The sequence below is a fragment of the Diospyros lotus genome, chromosome 13 (assembly GCF_014633365.1).
Source record: "Diospyros lotus cultivar Yz01 chromosome 13, ASM1463336v1, whole genome shotgun sequence".
NCBI classification, from domain to species: Eukaryota; Viridiplantae; Streptophyta; class Magnoliopsida; order Ericales; family Ebenaceae; genus Diospyros; species Diospyros lotus.
In genome coordinates, this window is record NC_068350.1 from 21551754 (window position 1) to 21567926 (window position 16173).

Here is a 16173-nt window from a genome sequence, read left to right on the forward strand (position 1 = left end):
TTCGAGTCACCATTTTTAGTGGAGATATCTTTAGGTACACTTTTTCACCCACTTGGAACTCCAAATTTCTTCTTCTCGTATCTGCATAGGACTTTTGACGATTCTAAGCTTCCTTAATTCTCTCTTGAATGATCTTTATCTTTTCTGTCATTTCTTGAACTATCTCGGGTCCCAAGATTTGACATTCTCCTACCTCAATTTAACATATTGGGGATCTACATTTTCATCCGTACAAGACTTCATAGGGAGCCATCCCAATGCTGCTGTGGTAGTTGTTATTGTAAACGAATTCTACCAAAGGTAAATGCTCTTCCCAGCTACCTGAAAAATCAATAGCACAGGCTCGCAGCATATCTTCTAGGGTTTGAATGGTCCTTTCTGATTGACCATCAGTCTAGGGATGATAGGCTATACTTAGCCTAAGCTGAGTACTAAACTCTTTTGCAAACTTCCCCAAAATCTAGAAGTGAACCTTGGATCGCGATCAGACACGATACTTACAAGCACTCCATGCAACCTGACAATCTCATTAAGATATTGCTGAGCTAACTTACTGATTGGTTGGCTTACTTTCATGGCCAAGAAATGAGCAGACTTAGACAGTTTGTCAACGATCACCCAAATGACATCATTCCCTTTGAGACTTCTTGGCAATTCTGTCACGAAATCCATTATAATATGCTCCCATTTCCACTCTGGAACTTCCAATGGTTGCAGACTCCCATTGGGTTTTTGGTTCTCAATCTTAATTCTCTGGCACGTGTCACATCGACTAACGTACCTTGCCACACTTTTCTTCATTTCGGGCCATCAATATACAGCCTTCAAGTCTTGGTACATCTTGGTGGCACCAGGGTATATCGAGTATCTGGATCGGTGGACTTCTCCCAAAATTGCTTGTCGTAATTCCCTCACATGGGGTACATATATTCTTCCTTGAAACCGAAGGATGTTTTCTCTTACCTCAAATTCCAGTTTCTTTGCTCGCCCATGCTCGTCAACCCACATTTTAATTCGAGAGTCTTCTATGTGGGCTTGTCGTATCTGATTCTCTAATTCTGGTTGCAGCGTGAGGCTGGCTGCGTAGGCTGAGTTTCCTCGAGAAACTACTCCTACCGTCATCAGGCTAAAAGCTTCAACTAACTTCCATTCTGCCACCATCATTCTGACCACACAAGTGGTTTCTTTCTTGCTTAGGGCATCTGCTACAACATTAGATTTACCGTGATGGTATTGAATAGTGCAGTCGTAATCTTTTAACAACTCCATCCATCTCCATTACCTCATGTTTAATTTTTTCTGCGAGAAGACGTATTGTAGACTCTTGTGATCAGTAAAAATTTTGAACTTCTCGCCATATAAATAATGTCTCCAAATCTTTAAGGCAAACACTACCACAGCCAACTCCAAATCATGGGTCGGGTAATTTCGCTCGTGGTTCTTGAGCTGTAGGGACCCATAAGCAATGACCTTATCGTGCTGCATTAGCACACACCCTAACCCATTTCTTGAGGAGTCAGTGTACACCATAAATCCTCCTGATCCGTTTGGCATAGCTAGTACTGGAGCGGTTGTCAGATTGTCTTTAAGCGCCTGAAAGCTTTCTTCGCATCGTTCGCTCCAATTGAACTTCACCCCTTTTTGAGTTAACTTGGTGAGGGGTGTTGCAATCCTGGAAAACCCTTCCACAAACTTTCTATAATACCCAGCCAATCCCAAGAAACTTTTAACTTCAGTAACTGACCGAGGTTGCTTCCAATTCGTCACAACTGCTATCTTAGCCGGGTCGACCGATATTCCTTCGGCTGATATAACATGCCCTAAAAATGCCACTTGGTATAACCAAAATTCACATTTTAAGAATTTGGCATACAACTTATGTTCTTGCAACGTTTGCAATATTACCCTTAAATGTGACTCGTGCACTTCTTCCGAGGGAGAGTATATCAGTATGTCGCCTATAAACACGATCACAAACTTGTCCAAAAATGGTCTGAAGACTCGATTCATAATATCCATAAAAGCTGCTGGAGCATTGGTTAGTCCGAATGGCATCACCAAAATTCGTAGTGCACGTATCGAGAACGAAAAGCTGTCTTGGGCACATCTTCTGCGTTTATCCTCAATTGGTAATATCCCGATCTCAAGTCAATTTTTTAGAAGACCTTGGCTCCTTGTAACTGGTCAAACAGCTCTTCTATTCTGGGGAGTGGGTACTTATTTTGACAGTTATCTTGTTCAACTATCGATAGTCTATACACATTCTCAAACTCCCATTCTTTTTCTTAACAAAGAGCACTGGTGCCCCCCATGGCGACATGCTTGGTCTGATGAACCCCTTGTCCAACAACTCTTGAAGTTGGATCTTTAATTTTCTTAATTCTGCAGGGGTCATTTTATACGGGGGTATTGAAATTGGACCTTCCCCTGGCACAATATCTATCTAAAACTCTATCTCTCTCTAGGGTGGCAATCCCGACAATTCTTCGGGAATCACTTCTCCGAATTCCCTAACGATTCGCACTTCTTCGATTTTTAACGACTCCTCATTTTTCCCTTGGACACAAGCGAAATATCCCTGTGCTCCTTGATGTAATACTTTCTCAGCCTTTAGAGCCGAGATCTCCTTCCGTTCACTTGCCCTCTTTTTCCCTCGAAACTTGACGTTCGAGTCTTCGCTCTTGAGATAGACTGTTTTAGTTTACCGTCCAATGTAGCGTTGTATTTGGTTAGGAAATCCATTCCTAAAATCACATCAAAATCTTGAAATTCCAGAAAAATCAGATCCACCAGGACCTCAACTTCTCCTATCTTAATCTTCCTATTTTTGTATCCTGAAGAGGTTTCTAGAGACTTCCCCATTAGGTTTGCCACAATCATATGACAGTTCAGGTTTTCTAGTTTTTCTCCTAGTACTTCAGCACATGCATGTGAAATGAATGAATGACTTGCCCCTGAATCTATCAAAACATGCATAAGAATATCAGATGTAGACATGGTACCTTCGATTACTGCTGGGTCTTCTTCTAACTCTTGCTGAGTTAGGTGAAACACCCTTCCTTGCTGCACTCCGGCATTTCCTGACGTCCCTTGAGGTTAACTCATCAGTCGCAAGTTGGGACAGTCCTTTGCAAAATGACCCGTCTGCTGGCAGTTGAAACAAGTGATTCCTCTCTTTGGGCAGTTCTGGTTGAGATGTCCCACTTCTCCGCAGTAGTAGCAACCTTTCATTCCAAGCCGGCACAACCTTCTAGGGTGTTGCTTCTAGCATCTTGTGCACGGAGTACCAGGCTTGAACTTCGGCCTCTAGAGGTCCAGCTTCTTACCTGCTTTATGACTGCTCGCTTGTTGACTTTCCCCTTGGATAGCTTCGATCCGGCTTAGGTTAGCCTCAGTGGTAAAGGCTTGCAATACTATTCCTGTATAAGACTAAGTACTTATACTGCTCAACGCCCTCTGAAGTTTCAGATTTAGCCCCCTAAAAAACTTCTGAGCTTTGATCCTTTCGTCCCCTTCATAAATAGGCATGTACCTGATCAATCGGCTAAAAGCGTCCTTGTACTGGGCGACAGTCATGTCCCCGGTTTGCTTTAGCTCCATGAATTCTCTCTCCTTCTTCATTCTTAAATTCAGGGGAAAGTACTTCTCATTGAAGAGTTCCTTGAATCGCTCCCAAGTGATATAGGGTGCCCTAGCTCGAGGGGTCATTGCCCTCTTAGCTCATTTCCACCATCTATCTACCTCATCTTACAGCATGAAGGTGGCACAGTTGACTTTCTTTTCCTCTCCGCAATGTAAGTGGTCTAGCAGCTTTTCTGTTTGTTCGATCCAGAATTTCCCTTCGCTGGGGTCTGCGCCAAGTTTCCCGTGAAAGATGGGAGGGTTCTGTCGACAATAGAGGTCGAGCATATTAACCGAATAGCCGTCCCGAGAGTGAGTTCCTTGCATGAATCCCACCATGCTTCCTAGTATTTGTTCCATTTGATCCAGTCGATTGCTTCTAGTCTCCTAGCTAGAGTCACCTTCCAAGAGGCCGTTTGCGTTTCCTTCTATATGGACAGCTTGTTGGTTGGGTGTCCTAGGTCCTACTGTCAATCTCCTTTGAGTGTTCACCATCTGAAAAGAAAATAGGATTTTGGATTAGATAACAGGGTCTTGCCATCCGATAAGGTAAATCCTTCATTAATTCTACAGATATTATACATTCGGCTGTAAAATGTCATAGTTGCACGCTACATAAGTCACATAAATCATAAACAACACACTATACAAGTCACATAGATAGTTAGAGTATTTCTTGGCTAGATTTATTTTGGTCCCGATGACCTCCATATCCAAACGTTCTTCTCATCTTCAGACTCGTACGGTGGTGCCTTGGGATCGTCCATCACTTCTTCAATCTCCTCCTTGTCCTCGGAGTCTGTGTCCTCAAACTCAAGTAGGTCATCTTCGGCCTAGAATATAGGTATGTTGTCTTCTTCTTCTATTTCAATCAGATCTCCCACCTCTCCTGCCTCGATCGGGTTCTCTATTTCTTCTTCTTTTTCCTCCTCGAGCGGGTCTCCCATTTCTGCGTCGGGCTCATCCGCTAGCACCGGCTCGTATAGCTCTACCAGTAGCTCACGAATCCGTGCACAATAAAGATGGAATTCAAAGAACTGCTCACCCTGTCATACCCAATCTGCGAAGTCCTGCAGGTCACCTTCCAAGACGCCGACCATCATGTCTATCTAGAGCTAGACTAGATTAGGCCATAGGCGATAACTCGGGGGTATGTCGTCAAGGATTTCTTCCATTTGGACTAGGTGTTCCATGATACCCTCATTTGGTTTTAGAATCCGGTTCTCCAGACGATGTGATCAACTAAGACCTGCTCAGAGAAGTTTCCAGCCATCTTGTCATCATAACTTCTGTTAGTACCCCTAATGGTCCTCGAGTTGGTACTTTCACCTGCTAGGCTCAGTATAAGTTTTCCTTACTAGCTACTCTACATAGTTGGGCTCTGATACCAACTGTAACAGCCCACCTCCTCAGGGCGTGTTATGCCTTAGGAAATTTGGGTCTTATTATTATTTTTTTTTTTGAAATTATGTTATTCCAAAATTCCGTAAGACCTATCTAGTGCTTAATTTATACACTAGAGGTAAATACAATTGTATAAAGCGGAAGCTGAATCGAACCTGCTCATGGAATTACATACATAAATAACTGGACATACCATTTATTACAAAGTTATTACATAAGCTTCGAAAGATAAATACAAATGTACATAATTCATAAACTATGCATATTACAACATAACATGGAACATTTACTCGTTTCTTGACGTCTCGCGTCACTACACATCTCCAACCTCGGTATCATCACTGCAAGTCCTAACTGGAACGTTGAATGTTACAGGGGCGAACCCAAGTTAGATGATAAACTTTCTAAGTAAGGTACATAATGCTATGACATGTGTGTATGCAATGTCTTTCCTCGTAGGTGTCAACTGCACCCCTCATGCTACCTACCATTTTTGTGACCACCTCTTTCGAAGCCGGGGTGTATGGGTGCACCCTTGGTAAAGTAGCGGTGCTAGTCCGTACTCCCTACGGTCTCAAATGCGTGTGATCAATGATATCAACATGTATTTATGCATTTCATAATCATATCATGGATGCAGTCTACGTGTTAGGTACAAATCATAGTATGTTAATATGATGAAAACATTCTCGAAGATAAACATTTATAACCGTACTAAGCTTAAAACGGTACACTTACAACTAAGTTGTCTCGAAAGGCGTGTCAGCCTCGAAAATCGTGTTGAGTGGCTATTTCTCAATCTTCTTGCCCTTAAGGACTCCTAAAACATCAAATTTATGTTTAGAATATCATTTTACTATTTTTTCATAATTTCTTCAATTCTCTTTTATTTCTAAGCCTTATCTCTTCAAAATTATATAATAAATATCTAGACTTCCATAAAATCTGATTTCTCTTTACTAATATTCCTTAAATAATATTTCTAGTATTCTGAAATTTTCTTGGAATTTTTCAACTTAAATTCCTATTTTTTCCTTATTTCCATAATAGAAGAACTATTTAAATAAATGACTAATTTAGCAATTTCCAGAATATTTTTCATAAAACAAGACATAAACAATATTCCAGATTTAATAAAAAATTTTGCAAAATTTTTATTTCTTTTATTTTATTTTTTTCTTTATTTCTTTTCTTTTCTTTTATTTTCTCTTGCAAGCGCGTGGAAGGCACGTGCCTTCTTCCTACTCGCGGGGGCGTGCAGCCACGCGCCCGCTTGGTTTGTCTTCTTCGGTGGCCCTCTCGCCGCCGGCGACGATGTCGAGCCTCCAAGCTTCAAAAGAAGCTTCCCTCCCCCTAATTTCGACCTCCCGAACCCGAATATAGCCTTAAAATCAAGAAAAAATAACACAAAGTACCTCAATTTATGCGATGAAGTCTCGGCTCCGGCGAATGGTGTGATTTTTCAGCGAGCTTAGATCTCCTTCTTCATTGCTCTGTTGGCCACCAAAATTACCAGAAACGTTGCCCACGAAGCAAGGACTAAAACCCCACTCTTAAATCTCTCAAACACTTTCCTAATAGACCGATTTATGCAATGAAATTTTCGTATGAATGGTCTTGCTCAAACTCGGCTATTTATAGCCAAAACCCGGCGTGTCTAGTCCCATCACAATCGCCACGCGTCCGGGAAGCCACTCCGACGGTTACCTCTACATTAAATGCCCCCTATCTCCCTGATTTCTTGCTTGCAGGCGCGGCCAGAGCATGGCCGCGCACTAGCTCCAGATTTGCTGATTTTTTTTATATATATATACAGATATATACATATATTCATATACATATTTATATCATACATATATACATACGAATTTATACCTACCGTAATACAAAAGCCCATTACAAAATTATAATATTTTTTACTTTATGCCTTATATATATATAGTAAGAAAATACTTATTATATAATTTCTAGCACTGTAATTTCACACCATGATTTAGGCTAAATAAATCACATATAACTTTAATTTATACTTGCCCTATTGGTAATCACTTAAAATTTCCAATAACTTCTTTAAGGTCTCAAAACGCTAAATTTTGATTTACGATAAGTAAGGGTATTATAGTATCTAATATAGGTTAAACAACTAGCAAATCACAAAACACAAAACACAAAATAGAAACAAGTAAACATACCAAATCAAAAAACAGAAACAAGTTAAACAACGAATTCGTAAAGCCAAGTCAAAGCATTAAAAGATTAAACAAATAGCAAAGGAAACCGATCAGATTAGACATGACAATCAAAACCACACGACGATTAAGTTGTCAAAATTGTATTACCTTCTCAAATCGATGACGGTGATACCCGCAAGATCGTTGACTATGAGGTGAGGATAGTGAAATGGCTTAGGGTTTGCTATCGTTCGACGGGGTGAGGGGTGGGCTGGGTCTCAGACTATCAGGAGTAGGGGGGCTAGCTGTTAGGTGGGGGAGAAGCCGTCGTGGATGGTGAAGGCGTTTGGGTCTGACGACAATGACAAGGTGAAGGTTAGCCACCGATGATCTAGGGCAAGGGTTGATGCTTAGACCACGGGTGGGAGGGTGGGAAGGGTCTCAGGCTATCGGGTGCAGGGGTTGGGTGTTGAATGAGGGAGAAGTCGACAGTGAAGGGCCTGAAGGTTGACGACGGGTGGGGGGTGACTCAAGTGAGGCAGTCAACATCTTTTGGTTAGGGCTATCGCTATCGAGTGTGCTACGCCTACGAAAGAACGCAAAAAGAAGAAAGACACAATGGATATAAGTCAGTGTAAGGTAGTGCCGCGAGTCGGTCGGTTCGGTTTTGCGGGTATTTTTGCCCAAATACCATAACCAAACCGATTAATCAAAATATTTATAAAATATTAATCGAACCTGAACCGTTAACAATGGCTAATCGAACCGAACCGGTCGGTTTTGTTCAGTTTAATCGGTTAAACCGATTTTATGCTCACGCCTATACAGAGGTATTCAGTTCTTAATTGTAGTCCTCATTTTTTTCCCCAATTTTTTATTTTTATATAAAAGTAAAAACTTTGTTCCGACGTCCTTTAAAAATAAAAACTTAGCATGTGTCTTAAATTTGGTTTGCATTTAAATTGGCTTTTAATTTTTATTTTATTTTTATTTCTATTCTCCCTCCGTTAGCTTGGGATACAGTCCTGGGGAAGGAGTGAGAAACAAATCAAATGAAAAATGGGAAAGCACTTCTTCTTTTGTGTGTTTTTATTTCTTTACAAAAATTTTAAATTAAAAGGAACACAAACAATCAAAAATACATATATTTTTCTGTTTTAGTTTTGAAAATGCTAAAAATAAAAATCAGAAAATAATAATGAAGTGGCAGTGAAAAGGACTTAACGGGAGTTCATGGACATTAATGTGGAACATTTTGGGCGTCAGGCCACAACGTAAAGACCACGAAATTGCAATCAGAATCGAAATTCAATTGTAATATTCAACTTAAAGACTACGAAATTAAAAGTGTTGTCAAAATAAAATTAATTTATAAGGTGAAAAATGTGATCTTGATGTTCCTCTCCAAGAATGATAAAGAGATCTTGCGGCAAGTGATCAGGTGGCCTAGAGAAGGGATGGTTTGTTGATGAACAAATGCCCTCTAATAACTGAGAGATTCTAAATAATCAAGAGGTCTGCTAAGATGAACAAATGATTAGGGATGCTAAGATGAACAAATGATTAAGGATGTGAGAGGATGATTTCGCATAAATTTTTTGATACTGATCAAAATAATTTATCAAAAAAATTAGTTTGTTTGATTTGGGACGACAAAAACGACTTTAAAGAAGTAGTTGAGAGAGAGTGAGAGTAAAAATAATTTATCAAAGAAATCCACCATGAACCATTTCAATTAATGGTTTCTCCATAAATAATTCAAAACTTAGGTCTTTTTGCCTATTTGGGTTCTTTGATGAAAACTCAAGGGACAGAGAGATAAAGCAAAAAAGAGAGGGATTTGAATGTAACATCCATTTGAATAACCCAAAATGTGGATTCATTCAATTTGATTTGATAATTTGGGAACAAAATTTAGCTTACTGCTTTATCCTAACATTAACAATTTGTCGTTAAATAATTGTGGATGACTCGGGGATGTTTGAATTTTTTAAACTAAAAAATTACCTCATCTTCAAAACTAACATTTTTTTATTCAATTACTAGTTTGAGAACAGCCCAACAAATATAATTTTTTTATTATTTTATTATATACTTATTTGGTATTATTAGATATTAGAATAAACTTAAAACACAAAAAATAACTAATTTAACTATTATTATAATCTAGGTGTATATATAATTTTCAAGGTGAGTTGTGTGAAAATCTTGGTGAAATTGATTTATTGGAACCTCAAGGATAGTTAGATCTTGGAAGAGTGGATTAAGTGTGAGTGGAGATACCGAACCATTATAAATTGTCTTGTGCCTAATTTTATTTATTCTGGCTTGCATTAATCATTAATTTAAAACATAATTTATTATATTTAATAAATATATATTCTTAAATAAAATTATTAATCAAGAATATTAATTAAAATTGTAAAAAACATTAATTACTCAATTCACTCCCTCCTGAGTAGGCATACCCTAAGGGACCAACAATATCTCCCCTTAACTAGAGTTGATGAATTTTATCTTGACCACTCATAGCCTTCATATACTTCTTGGCATACCCGCACTCACACCTCTTATTCAAATATTTCCATATCAATGTCAAAGTATATGAATCCACATACAAGGCACAATGGTGATCTCAAGTTGAAGAATCACTTGCGCAACCACCACAAGAGGTTTCCTTAGACATTATTTTCAATATCCATTCAGAATCCTTATTCAAAGTGTTGCCGCTAAAATACAATTAATTTATAAGGTGGGAAATGTGATATTGATTATAAGCACCCCCGTCCGGATATCCCAATCACCAGGACAACCCGAACGGGAGCACTTACGGAAGGAGAAAGAATGAAACTGTAATACCTGGTATTACATGGTGTTGAAATAAATAATTTTTGGATTATTTTGTCAGGACCTCAGGTGGTCCGGAAAGCCCAAGGGTCAATCTCGAGAAATTAATTAATAAACTTTGCCGAATTGGTGGCTGGGAGTGCCTCGGGACTTGGATGTCCAGGGAAGATGGCAAGAGATTGACGAGCGTCTCAAGATGAGATTAATGACGCTGGAAGCAGTCCGATCGAGAATAATTTTCGGAATAAATTCTGTATAAGCCCGAGTGGGTGCCAATATCGAATAGGCGGAGGGGACCTCCTGGAAGCTAAGGGGACCCTAGGGGTGGTTCGGTTTTCTGAGTAAGGCAACCCTTAAGTGTTTTCGGGTCAAATTAAGATCCCGTGCAGGCGTAGGGACAAAATTGGCTTTATCGAGTAAAAGTCAAATTATAATTTTGGAGAATTAATGTTTTAGTGGCTTGTGGGAAATTAATTAAAATCTTGGGAGGGTCCAAGTGTAATTATAAAATCCCCCAAGTGTAATTATCAATTCTCTTAAGTGGAATTAGGGAATAATTGAGGGATTAATGTGTGAATTATATATAAATATATATATATGGACGTGTGCAGGCGAGGAAGCTTCCTTGAAGCTTCGTGAGTCCTCTGCCATTTGAAATGGCCGAACAGAGGAGAGTGGGATCAGAGAAGAAATGAGAGAGAGCATTGAGAGAGAGTGCGAGATCGAGAGATAGCTCTTGGCCGAGTGAAGCAAAGCGTGAGGGAGAGAGAGAGCTCGGGGCGGCCATGGTTGCTACTTGGATGGCCGAATCAGAGAGCTAAGGAGAGTGAGAGATCATGGGAGAATGCTGGCCGAGGCATTGCGCGAGAAAGAGAGAGCTCGTGTGAGAGAGAGAGAGAGAGAAAGAGAGAGAGAGCATGATGGCCAAGTAGCCATGGCAGCAGCCGAAATGGCCAGCGAAGAAGAAGGCAGCGGCGAACCAGCGAGGATGCATGACAGAGCTCGTGGAGGCCGAAGTGTCTGCCTAGGCGCGTCGCAATGGATACCTGGATGCGTTGATGGTCGGCCGAGGCTAGCGGTGATGGCAGCGGCGGGGCGTGCAAGTTGCTCGGGAGAGGCTGCCATGGCAGCTTGCGATGGCAACAACCCAAACGGGGGAGGCCGGTTTGGGTAGCGGTTGTGCGATAGCTGGAAGTGGTCGGCGATGGCTGAGACGGCGGCGTCGAAGTGGCTCGCGGCCGTACGAGGAAGTTGTTGGCCGAGCCGAGAGGAAGGAGAAGCGTGCGCAGGTCGGCCGCGCAAGGAAGATGGTGAACAGTGCCGCGCGAGAAGAAGAAATCAGGGGAGAAGAAAGAAATAAAAAGAAAAAGAAAAGTGAAAAAAAAAAGAAAATAAATTCTGGAAAATAAGGGGGAAAATGGAGAAAAGTGCCAGAAAATTCCAGAAAAATGAGAGAAAAGTTTGGAAAGTATTTTGGGGTTCGAGGAGTTTGCCAGAAGCTCGGAAATGTGGTTTTGAGCACAAGGTGGCCTCCCATGAGGCATCGCCGGGTTGGGCATTTTTTTGAATTTGTCCTCCAGATTGATTAAGGTAATTAATTAAATTTCTTTCGAGTTAATTTCCTTTATTTGAGATAGTGATATGTGTAGTGTTGATTGGATTGAACCCTCGGTAGGGTTGATTTGAAATTTGTTGAAGGATGGTGAGTGTGGCGAAATTGAGGGCATTGGGTTAATGCCGAATTTTAATGGAGTTGGGTTTTGTGTGTTTGCCTCTAGGTTTGACTGAGAAGGCAGTGATCCTAGAGGAACTTGAGATTCAAGCTTGAATTCGTGCCGAGGCAGAGATGAAGCTTCGAGCCAGGTAAGGGACGGCCCCATGTGGAGGTGGCCTTGCAAGTTGGTAAATGTGTTTGATAATGTTTTTATGTTGCATTGGCATGTAGTGGTTATATCTTGTGTGATGCAAGCTCTAGTGGACCTGTGGCCATAAGGAGGACTAGTGTGGTGGGGGCTGATAGGTTGATGCCTCAAACCTTAGTGGGTTGTGAGGATGAGTGGACCTAGCCTCATTTGCATGCATTGGCATACATAAACTTGATTATATTCACACTTACATGCATTGCACCCTTACTGAGTCTTTATGACTCATGAGGTTTTACCTCATGTGTAGATGATGCAAGTCCGGATGCAAGCAGGGATGGCGTCGGAAGGCCGTTGTGGCAACTAGCTGAGTTGCCCGAGTTATGTATTTTTAATATTGCTTGTATATAGCTAGGGGGCGTGGTGTATGTATACCCTTGTGAGTAAATATCTGTGTTATTGAGCTTAAATGTATTTAATTGTTGTAATCATCGTAGTGTGATAGATGATTGTGAGATTGCTTGTTGAATGTGGCATAGTCGGTAAAGCCAAGTTTCGGACCGAGTCAAGGTCAGCAAGGTATGTTCTCATAAATCCCTAATACTCAGCGAAGTGTTTGTATGCTAGCTTTGTGTCTGGGTCACCTCTGGCTTGCTATGGGGTGAGCTGAAGAGAGGTGAAGCTCACTCGAGTTTCGGGTCTTGGTCCGCTGGATTTTTCTTATTTGAGTTGGGACCGATTCCTGAGTGGAGCGAAGGGAAGGACGAAGCCTAGTTCCCACCTAGGGCGTTTCCTATTGAAACATAGTCCAACCCTTCAGTTGTGGTTTGTCGGGTGAGTAATTTGGTCGATTATTTACTGGTGGTGCCCGTAAGTGGGAGCGGGTCGTTACAGAAATATAAGACCAAAACTATCCTGGCATGCATACACAAGAATTAAAAACAACGAAAGCGAAGCTATATATATGCATGCACTACGGGTACTCCGCTAGCACAATGGTCACAAGATACATAAATGAATACAGACTCCTCTGTCGATATACACAAGACTCGAGGAATGACTTGGCATAGTAAAAATAATAGAGTAAATCCTACTCAACTATTAGAGTTGACAGGGACTGGCGGGACTGACTGTATACCATACCAACTCTCCCGTTAGATGTTGATTCCCTTGTCCTTGACCCACGTTGTCATTACCTAGAATGATGGAAAACAAAGTGAGTCAAAAGACTCAGCAAGCATAAAGAAAGAAAGGCTGAAGGCTGAACATATCCAATAAACTCTCCCCAGAACACCAACCCCTAAGCACACAAAAGCCATGAGACGCATAACACAGTATAAAAGCGTAAATAAAGCACGTATCGATTCTTAGGGCCCACATAAGACACACGACACCCAAGTCCCATACCAACTTGTCGCTGCCTTGAAAGGCAACAAATGCCGCCAACAAACCTAGGGGCGCCATCCCGGGTTAGTGCTCCCGTCACCCGAATGCTCGCGTCGGTCCTCCCGACACCCGAGCCATGGGCTCCCTCGGAACGGTCCTCCCATCCGAGACTACTGAACTGTCGGTAACCATGCAATGCACATAAAAATACATTGGCATAGTAAGCACCAACATGATACACTAGCGCCCATACATCCAAGCATCAGGTCATACTCCGCCTACATAGTAAACCACACGCGATGCATATGCCCGTGCCGAATGCAATCTAACCATTCTAGAATGTCTATGTCCAAGCATACTCAATAAATGAGATCCCAACATGCGTCTCATACCCATGTGACATCAAGCCATGAACGATAATACAACATAACGAATCATGTAGTAAATCACATAATGGTAGAGCTAGTACATAGTGTCCAACACTGGTCAACGATCAGTGACTAGGAGTGTTCGCCTGACGGTCCACATTAGGGCCGTACGATAGTCTACTCCAACGTCACCAAATAGTCGACCACTGCCCTACTGCTCAATAGCCCTAGCCAAACCATAAATAAACCCGAGAAATTCATAAATAAACTTGCACATCTAGGAACCTAGTCCCCGAGTTAGGTTCAATATCATTTCGAAAGAAATGGGGGCGGTACAAACCCCCATAGGTTTACAACAAATAAAATTCTTGAAGTCCCAGATTTTATATAAATTATACCAAATGAATAATACTCAATAAATAATGCTAGGCGCCAAATTAGCGTAAGAGAGGGGATAAAATACAAGAAACCACGGAGTCTCTCATGGGAATTAAAGAACATGAGGAGAGGGTTGGGAACTTGCCTTTACATGGTCGTTCCTTGCCTTTCTTGCACTCTCGCCGAGAAATAAAACGTTTCCTAGCAATTAATAAAATTATAGCTTACATTAAGCAAATTTAACCGTATAATATAAATAATTTAGCCATATAAAATCCTTAAACATATACCACTTCTGATAATTTTTACCCACGTAGGCACACCACAAATAAAACCCCAATGAGTCTCATATTTAATTTAAATTAAATTACGCTAATAAAATCCTCACTTAGTATAATTAATACGCGAAATCGAAATAAATTGAGGGAAGACGAGGGGTTCACAAAATAGAAAGAGATCGCAAGGGTAGAGGGGAGCTTGGCTCGTTTAAGCTGATTATAGCGTTTTCACACTTGAATGCCACCAAATTATTATATGCTGCAAATTAACATAAACTCCCAAAATTAATAAAATTGGACCCAAAATGAAATTTCAATCGTATAGAATGATTATTACATATTTCTTTACTTACCTGGCTAATTAAACTGTGATTAAATCTTGATTAATCTTGAACTTTTTTCCAAAAATTGGCCCCTACAAAATTGGCTGCGCTTAAGCTTGTGCATTTATTTAAAACAAACACATACAAAATAAACAAAAAAGAAACAAGCATGCAGGCACAAGGCGTTTATACTTGCTAGTGTACGAGTGTGCGCTATAGCACAATTTAATTTTCTGGGTAAGTCCAGGTCGAATCACTGGGAGATCAAAAGAGAAATGAAATGCGGCGAAAGATTTTTATGTGCGGAATGGGTTTGTCAGACCTATTCAGCTGAACTATTTGTTTTTCAAGATTAAAAATAAGATGTTTGTGTATGGAAGGAAATCTTGGGACAAAACAATTTATGTGTCAGCCCACTGATTTACCAAAGAGATATCAAAATATTAACATCGACTGATTTAAATTAAGGTTATGTAGTTAACTGTATTCCAAAATGATAATAGTTCTAAGTTAAGCACTCCCCATACATGGCATGAGAGAGTCTGGATTAAGTAACTATCATAAATTGAAATACAGATTAACACACATTTGAGATCCGATAAGTAACTACAACTCAAGGTTATGATAGTTCTAGATTAAGCACTCTCCATACATGGCATGAGAGAGTCTAAATTAAGCAACCAAAATAAATTGGATCGCAGATTAATCATTCCAGCTTGAGTATGAAACCATTTCCAGTTTAAGTAACCTCCATACATGGCATGGAAACTCTAAGTTAGGCTTATGTTTCAACTCAAACCCAAAGATTCAATACACACATTTCTCAATTCAAATAAGCATTCTGTTAATTCAATCGGAGTTCTGCTCTCTTGGGCAAGCAGTGGCACTAGACACAATCCTTGCCTTGGCCCAAGCTTAAGCTTAACCACACATCTCCAACTAAAAATTAAAGAGACAGGAAGTAAAATGCTGGAATGTAAACACAAAAATTAAAATTACAAAAAAGTAAATAAACAGTTAAAGAACATTACAGAATGTAAACAAGCATGAAAAGAAATTGCAGAATGTAACTAACAGAAAATGAAGAACATTGTATTAATGAAACAAAGTAAATGAACAACAATATTGGAATGAAAGAAAAACAAAACGTAAACAATGCTCTCTTCCCCTTATTCTGGTTAAATGGCGAATGGGGGTCTCCTTTTGCTGAAGTCGACGATAGATATATATATGTATATATTCTGCAAATGGCCCTGGTCAAAGAAGAAATTACATCGCATGCCACCGCATTCATTTACGCGTGCTTTGACAAAAGATCGCATGCTGAAGCTACTGTGCGCCTGATGATTTCGCGAGCTGGGCTTCTTTTTTAATTCCAATTTAATTTTATGGGCTGCTTGGAGCTGGGCCTTCTTTAAATGGTGGAGCATGTAGCTTTAATTTAACACAGTGGCCCTCCAAAGATCAGTAGCTGGGTCCAATTTAATTGGCATTTGTGGACCTTCCTTTGCTTTGGACTTTGATGAGCCTCCAAA

General features: G+C 40.4%; 1 protein-coding gene across 1 annotated transcript; it reads right to left on the reverse strand.

Annotated features, from left to right (window-relative positions):
* Positions 1-810: 810 nt before the first annotated feature.
* On the reverse strand, positions 811-1269 carry LOC127788117 (uncharacterized). The gene has a single exon (XM_052316229.1). The coding sequence runs from the start codon at positions 1267-1269 to the stop codon at positions 811-813; it is 459 nt and encodes a 152-aa protein (XP_052172189.1).
* Positions 1270-16173: the final 14904 nt, after the last annotated feature.

Bases quoted from the DNA above. Each gene is read 5' to 3' on its own strand.
- LOC127788117 (XM_052316229.1), bottom strand. From the start codon at position 1,269: ATGGAGTTGTTAAAAGATTACGACTGCACTATTCAATACCATCACGGT.